The 8,218-nt window shown below is 37.2% G+C and overlaps 1 protein-coding gene across 2 annotated transcripts; it reads right to left on the reverse strand.

Annotated features, from left to right (window-relative positions):
* Window positions 1-558: 558 nt before the first annotated feature.
* Window positions 559-7,977, reverse strand: LOC135587359 (kinesin-like protein KIN-14F). 2 transcript variants are annotated; one of them, XM_065078666.1, is made up of 19 exons: window positions 7,657-7,977; window positions 7,205-7,371; window positions 6,957-7,100; window positions 6,522-6,776; window positions 6,372-6,443; window positions 6,192-6,260; window positions 5,897-5,989; window positions 5,678-5,809; window positions 5,515-5,596; window positions 5,329-5,424; window positions 5,080-5,253; window positions 4,891-4,997; window positions 4,582-4,762; window positions 4,209-4,368; window positions 3,875-4,128; window positions 3,628-3,791; window positions 3,305-3,496; window positions 2,003-2,529; window positions 559-778 (listed from the first exon to the last, which is right to left on the reverse strand). In XM_065078666.1, the coding sequence occupies exons 1-19, from the start codon at window positions 7,772-7,774 to the stop codon at window positions 646-648; spliced, it is 3,120 nt and encodes a 1,039-aa protein (XP_064934738.1). In that variant the 5' UTR covers window positions 7,775-7,977; the 3' UTR covers window positions 559-645. The 2 variants fall into 2 exon arrangements, with proteins under 2 accessions (XP_064934738.1, XP_064934737.1); XM_065078665.1 differs by having other exon boundaries at window positions 5,678-5,812.
* Window positions 7,978-8,218: the final 241 nt, after the last annotated feature.

Below are 8,218 nucleotides of genomic sequence, written 5' to 3' on the forward strand. Positions count from 1 at the left end.
GAAGACATGGGGGGACACAGACAGTATGCTTGAGCATGGGAGCATCTCAGCACATAGCAGCTCCTGTGCAGAAGCGTGCAAACTAATTGGGAAATGTTCATGGTCCGACTCAGATCGGATCGATCGGTCAATTTGATCGAAAAAAAATCAAAATCAAAATTAAAATGTTTAACCGATTCGGATCGGTTCATTAATTAATGTGTTTCTCAATAATTATCAAAAGACCCATGAACTTTTGAATAAGGATGAGATTGGACTCATGTCGACTATGACCTCAGCACAAAGTTCCTCCTGTCAAAGGTAAAAGCTGAAATCATTAAGAGAATATAACATAAACAATTGTAATTATGATCCTGTGCTCAAAGAACTTGATGGGGAGATACACAAGAAATGATACAGTGCCTCTATAATTTTGCCTCGCTTTCCTCTACAAACATGACAGAAAGAATGCAACAAGAATCAAGTGAAGTAGATGGAGAGAATCCAACACTCCTGCACTGGTTCTGAGACTTCCACCACAACAACAGCAGTACAAGCAACTGAGATTATTGCCACTCGTCACTAGAATGAGAAGGAGGCCCTCAATCTCTTATGTCATTCTGGAAAAGAAAGAACAAATCGCAAACCAAATTATCAACAGCAACCCTACTTTCTGTTGCCAGTTTTGCCACCTGATGCAATCCGTTTCCCGTCGTCGCCGTTAGCCTGCCTTCCCGTTCTCTTTGACCCGTTTGATGTTTTCTGGGAAGGAGATGGTATGTGTGTATAATTCGGAGTCCTGAATCGAAGGAAAGAAACAAAAACAGTTCAAATATTGTACTGATCAAGAAAACAAAAACAAGGTATCTCATGTACACTGGCAACTGCATTGCATAAGATTAAATATCAAAGGAGTTGTATGTATATATTTTGCTCAATTCTCATATGGTTGACATTTTATGTCCCAAAACAAGATATTTTGAGTTTCATAAATAATTATCCAAGCATCAGATCTTTGCCATATGAAGAAGCAACACCTGGGCGAAAAGCATACTTGAAGAAGCCAAAATTTGTCAAGGTTATAGCTATCCTAACAACTGTTTGATCTAAGCTCAAGCATTCAGGCATGACAACCCTACTCATAGATTCTGGAAAGGGACACCACCACCCGAGTCAAAAGTGACGAGCTGTAAGCAAATCAAATGCTATATCCAACAACAGCTGTAATCCTTTTGCATGTCATTGCGAGCTAGTTGGACTTGGTTATGGATGTAATTACAACATCAAAGATGCATCTGCTTTTTAGTGCATCACCAAATTCTACTATCTGGAAGTTAAAGACCATCAAGGATAAAGGTTTTGAAGTGTAATTCTTAAAATCTGATGGCTAACATGCACTAAAACTTAATATCACAAGTTTTTATGGCAGACAAAATGTCGGTATGAAGATTTAACTTTTTTTCTGATGAAAAATAGTATGTCTTATCCTTAAAATTGTTGCAAATTGGACTGCTAACAAAAGTTTCCGCTCAACCTGGAAAGTTTTACCTAATTAATATGATTATCTTAATTGTTGCTGGTTCATTTCAAAAAATAATATGACCAAGACTGACTATCACTAGAGCATATAAAAATCAATAGGAAATTATAGATCAAACGAAATATCCTGCAATTTAGGCACAATATATAACACTATATTCAGTGATATGCCAGAATATTTCCACAATTACTATGTACAACAGTAACATATGTTGTTTTTCATTTATATATCAATTGAAAAACTATTAACTTTTAGCATCTAAGATCAGAACTAAGGTGCAACATAACTCTGCAAAATAATTAGTTGTGAAGTTGTTCCGGAGATCTTTCATAGTATTGGGTTTCACAGTCAAATTAGGTAAACAAGTAAGAAAATCTCTTCACATGTGAAATTACTTATATCAAATGAAAGAAGATCAAGGAATTTATTTACTTCAAGATTGTGTATTATATACTTAAAGTAAGATTGTGGCAAGTCAACTACCTTATATCGGAACTCTGTGTGAACTTTGGTTGAGGCTTCTTGATCCTAGACCCACTCTCATTACCTGTGCTATGAACATTTTGGAGACTGAATTGCCACAGCATATCTGCTTCAGAAGAATCACTTGTCGCAATATCCTGATCATCTGAATCATCAGTAGCCACATAATATGAATGACTTCTTTGCATGTCCAGCTCATAGCTATCTTTTCTTCTCATGGCACTTTTATGGTATTGTTTATCTGGATAAATTCTCACGTCAGAAACACATCTTTGGTAGAAGAAGTCAGGTAATGTTCCAGTATCACCCTCCCAATCTATCATGGGATTGTCATCCATAACAGCTGTATCTAGCTTGTTCACCATGATCTTGTCAACCCAATCTCCAGAAACAATTTCTTTATCATCCCTCACAGGAAGATTCATTCTGGAACAACTATCTGGCCATGGAGGAGAATCATTTGTCGTAAAAAGATCTTGGAGATCAAAACTTGGCTTCTTTTGTCTCGATGGCAGACTACTTCTGACCTGAAAAGAGGCCATTATCACAGTTGTTACTATCTGGTGCATGATATTAGAGGTAGTCAGCACATATTGGTGCCAATCATATTTGCAGGAAGAAACACAATCTATTGATTGCCAAGTTATGAATGATATGTTCCCTTGAAAGTCATGTCTTGAAAAACATCAAAGCAGATGTCTACAATCAAAGAAAGACTCTGCACAAAATATAGGCAATAGACTGCCAACCAAGATCTACAGAAAGGAGTTAACATTTATCAATTAGAACAAAAAGACAAACAGGCTGTGCCAAATAAAACAAGTGAAGAAAAAACAATTTCAGCCAAGATTTTCTGTTGTCGGAAATGATAGAACACAAAATACAGGCAACATACTACCAACAAAGACCTAGAGAAAGGAAGAAAATTTTATTAAAAAAATATGAAATATAGGCTGTGCCATATATAAAATTTCCATGATTTTTTGTTGTAAGAGATGTTTGAACTTAAACATCCTCGATATGTTAACCAGATATGGCAATCACTGATGGTTAACAGAAGTCAGTAGCAAAATCCAATTTTCAAAAGATAATGCAAATGATTAAGTTTTGAAAGGACATACAGGCATAAATAGAGAAATAAAACAAGGTTTAGCATTATTTCTAAAAGTTGGAATTTGTGGCATCTCATAATAAATTCTCCAAAACAATGCATTATGGTAGCTGCTCTTTTGGTACCTGTTTTATGTGAAAAGAATAAGAAAGTAACAAAGAAATAGTTTAAGCAAAAGATATTGAGAATACCTCTATGTTACCAACTTCCTCCATTGGCTGTCTTTGGTTAGATTGATTGTGTAGATAATCTGCTCCACTCCGTCGATTGGAATGTACTGGTGATGATGGTCTTGTGCTGAGTGAATCTGCCCCTGGTATTGTATTCTGGAGATGTTGTGATCCTTCCTCTTTGCATGCCAATGCTGCTTTCAAACTAGCCATCTACAACAGGAAGAAGCAAATCCTTTCTTGAAAACTGAAAGAGATGTAAAAGAAACAAAGAATAAAAATGTACCAAATGAATAATTTCATAGGAATGAAGAAAACAAAGAAAAAAAGAAAAGAAGGTGAACCTGCTCCCTTAGTTTTTTTACTTCTCCACTTTCTTTATTAACTCTTGCAGCACCAAGCTCAACTGTAGAAACCCGCTCAGCAAATTTTAGCGTGCTGAGAGTTTCTCCAATAGCATCCATTTCAGGACTTATATGGACAAACATCAATGTCTTTGCTTGTCCACCTAGGTAGGCAAGGTTATACAAAAGAATGAATAAGACGAGGTTTCTTTTAGTCAAACAAGATTCATGCAAGAATATAACTTACCAAGGGAGTCTTGGAGTAACTGAGTGAGTTTGCTATTCCGATAAGGAACATGTGAATTCTTTAGGGCAAGGGCAGATATTACATCACCTAAAGCCGAGAGAGATTTGTTTATATGTTGTGCTTCTTTTAATCTTTCTCCTGTTACTTCAGATTTATCAACTCTTTCACTGCCTGCCAAGTCAACAAGATGTAAACATCCTCGGAGAATAGTTCCTGAAGTCATATCTTTGCCTTGAACATGAACAGTCAAGCAACTGCAAACAAATCGATTCAAATGACATCTTAGAGAACCTTGAGTTAAAACAAACTATCAAGTGAAATTTTAATATTGTACCTATGAGAACGACTGCTACGATCATTCAAAGCAGTAGCACCTACAACACGGTTCCTCTGCCCAATGTTCATTAGTTCAATCACATCAGATGTTGATGTAACAGGCACTAAGTTTGCATTGGGAACATTAAGTCCTTTCTGAGAATTATTACGAATTTCCAATGTACTTTCTTGTAAAGGAAAAAAACTGAGACATAAACAAATGTTAAAAAAATAACTAAGAACCCAAAAGAGATTTCAGTGCATTTCAATTTATTTTCATCCATTTGGGAATTACGCATAATTTTATGTATTTTTACATAATCAAACATATAATGAGTTTCCTAACAAAGACATAAAAATAAACAAAATATTATATGAGCGAAAAAAAGGATATTTTTTGCTAAGACCATCCCCCACAAGGAGGTCCCTGACTTGCTCATTGTATATCTCGATCATCTGAACAGAAATCTCATAAGAAAATATCCCTCTTCTTTGTTCAGAGAGCTTAAACAAATCACTTAGTGCTCTATAATTGACGCCCACTGTTTGCTCATTGAGAAGCTTAGGTCCACTCTGTATGGATTCACAAAATCAATCTATATTAAGCGCATCTCAACTGTCAACAAAGATTGATTAATACAATGAAATTTTAGCCAACAAAATCATTCATTTAAAATAAATAAGTTCATCGAGTGTCATACCATCGTATATGTCTTTCCTGATCCAGTTTGGCCGTATGCAAAAATACAAACATTGTAACCATCAAGAATCGAACGAATGAGAGGCTGGGTATCTGAGAATACTTCTTCTGCAACATGATAAAATGTGAGAGTGATGTTTAAAAATTATTGCAAGTGAACAGCTTATACAAAAAGATATTGTTTAATGACCTTGTGATGAAGATGGCCCAAAAACTTTATTGAAGTTAAAAGATCTACGTCCTTCTTTGCCATACTTTGAGGGTGTTACAATTGTAATACTTCCCTCATCAATAGAACCAAGAGTGTTGCCACTCAGTTGTCCTGGCAAGAAGGGTCTCACTCGACAATAGACCCTAATGCTACCTAATATTGGTCAAAAAAACAAAAGTTACTCGAAATATATTCAACCAAAATATTGTTAAAATCTGGCTAGTTCACCTTTTAGATCTTGCACTTGATTGTACAGCTTCCTGTTCTCATCGAGAACTTTGTGATAACCAGAAGCAGCATGAGCAAGGCCATGTAGATACTCTCCTGATGTATGAGTTGACCAGCAGGAGAGTTGGTAATTAGTAATGAGGTACAATAAGCTTTGTAAAGGTCAAAGTACTCTTTGTATCTTACCAAGCTTAGTGAATTCATCAGTAAACTTCATGTGCATAAACTGCATTCCAGCTTTTGTAGTTTGAAGAGTGTGTCTAAGTTCCTGTAGAGTACGAACAACAGCTATAATATGGCAATGTAAGCAATTAACAAATTTCTACAACTTCAAGATATGAAATTTTACCTGAATATCTCTCTCTTGCTGTTGAAAAATCAACTGTTGCTTCATATGATTTTCTTTTGATGCATCTTCTTTGTTTATCTTCTTAACGTGGTTCTCTCTCTTTGCCTTCCTCAAAATACTTCCTTCGGTTTCCTTCTTAAATGAAATAATTAAGAAGAGAGTTCTATTATTTCCATACGAATTCAGGAATTCAGCCAGTAGAGTGAATATGCAACATACCTCCATTTCACAATGAATGGATGGAGGCCCAATTGAAGCCTTCGCTTTCGCAAAAGATTTGCTAGTGTCGTGGCCCTTCAAAGTGGTTTTCTCCTGTTGACTTTCATAATTATATCAAAGTGATGATAATAATGATCAGTGCATCAAAAATGAAGATGTCGCTAACCTGACATAACAATTAAACCTAACACATGCATTTCATATTACTTAGCAAACCATTATGCATGAGGCATACCAATCTCTAATTAAATTTCTCAGTGATCAAATGCTTAAATGGCAAAGGATTGGATCATACCAGTGCATTTTGTCTTGTTACACGGCATTCAAATTCTTCCATAACTTTATTCAACATTGACTCAACAAGCTGCAAAAAAATAAAAATTTATATATCCACTAAAAGAATCTAAAAGCATTTGCTGTTTCCTTTTTTCTTTTTTGTGGATCAAATGACTAAGAGAAATTAAGGCAGCCATACTAGTGGGAGTTCCTCGGGCTTCTTATCTGATAGAGCTGCATGGACAAGCATGTTTAAAGGCCGTGATGTAGTCTGTTGGTACACATGGAATTAGTAAAAAAATGCATCTAATTATTCTGTAATGATTTATCCAAAAAATGGCTTCCTAACCATTTGACAGGACTCCATTGAGATGTCCCCTTGAGAATTGAGCTCAGCACATAGGCCATCATTCTCATTCAACAATTGGCTTCTCGACAATGAACCCTTGTAATTTTCTGAATTTTTCCTTATGAAGGACTTGCCTGAGATGGATGGTTTAGAATTTCCACCATACCTAAATGAACCATGCCCACCCATTTGTTTCCATTCACCATAAGATTGGAGAGATAGAACACAGTTCACAATCCTCGCACTCTTACCTCCCTGGAATATGAGAAACCAGTCAGAGAATTCAAGAAGCATTTTACATAAAAGCAAGATAAGATATTTATGGTAAACTAATTGTAAAGCTCATAAATTCCATATGAAACGTTGCAAATGTTTTAGGGCAAGGAGAGATGACACTTGATAAGAAATATATTAGCTAAACATTATGAAATGCACCTGTTCTAAGTCGGATGCCTCAAAGGTGGGCAGATCTATCTCTTGCACAGCTACAAGGAAGTTCCTCACGTTCTCAAAATACTGATATGCGGATAGCGCTGCTCCATCTGGTTGTTGAACTGTATCTCCAGGATTGACCACCACCTGAAGAGAGCAATTGTAGTTAGACTAGAAGACACATGACAAAGAGGGAAAAACACCGCACTAAACGGCAAGAACCTGGCCACTGTGATACGAAGCACACTCACTTTTGGTACCGCTCCAGGATGAATCTTGTTCAGTGCATTGCAAAGGATCAAACCATTCCTCAATCCAAGCCTGAATTCTTCCTCTGAAGGTTCATCAGGCAAATCTTTCGCAGCGACAACTCCCACCGCCTTTCTCAGCCATCCGGCAGCCTCGTATCTACGTGCCACTGGCATTCAATCGAAGAGCATAAATATCACATAATCTAATCTTTTTTCCTGTAATCGACCCAATGAAAACTTGAAATAAAATTAAGAGGTAAAGAAAGCCCAGTTCAACAAAAAGCGGTCAAATGCATCGATCAAGAACAACAGCATATAAAAATTGGAACAGAAAAGGACATCAAAAAGAAAAAAAGAAAAGAAAGGAAATGTTCTAAGAATTAGCGGAACACGTGAACTCGAGATCAAAAACGGAAACGGGTACAAAGAGAAGCAGAGGATCAAGCGTTCACCGGCTTCTCCGGCCTTCCTGGAAGCCAAGTTGACATCGCTGAGCTTGGTCCCGTGCTGTTTCAGGACATCCTCAACCACAGAAGCCAGCGATACGGCGACCATCCCCTCCGATGCCATTTCCGACCTCCCTCTCCTCCTCAAAATCCCCACCAAGACACCCACGCAACAGAGCGTCCGACGGCGAGAACGATCAAGAAGAGCTCCTCGATCTCATCTCGTTCAACTTATCCTTTAAGCTCTGGATCATCGGGGAAGAAAGACGCAGGAGAAATCACTTCTGGCTCCAATGGAGTAGGAAGGAGATGGAGGCGGAGGAGCGAGGGGCATGGGGGAGACCGATTACTTTGGGCTCCCTCTTTATAATACACTTCAGTTTGTGCCTTCCCGGTACAATTTCAAAAACCACCCTTCCCTATTTCATATTTGACAATCTATTATATTTCCCACCTATCAAGTCTTCTTTAACGGAATTCAATTCTTACAAATACACCCTTCTTAAGGGTATATATATCACAAATTAGTAGTAGAGGGCAAATAAGTGAAATCGCGGTGCTTCCGCTT

The sequence above is a fragment of the Musa acuminata genome, chromosome BXJ1-8, assembly GCF_036884655.1.
Source record: "Musa acuminata AAA Group cultivar baxijiao chromosome BXJ1-8, Cavendish_Baxijiao_AAA, whole genome shotgun sequence".
Taxonomy (NCBI): Eukaryota; Viridiplantae; Streptophyta; class Magnoliopsida; order Zingiberales; family Musaceae; genus Musa; species Musa acuminata.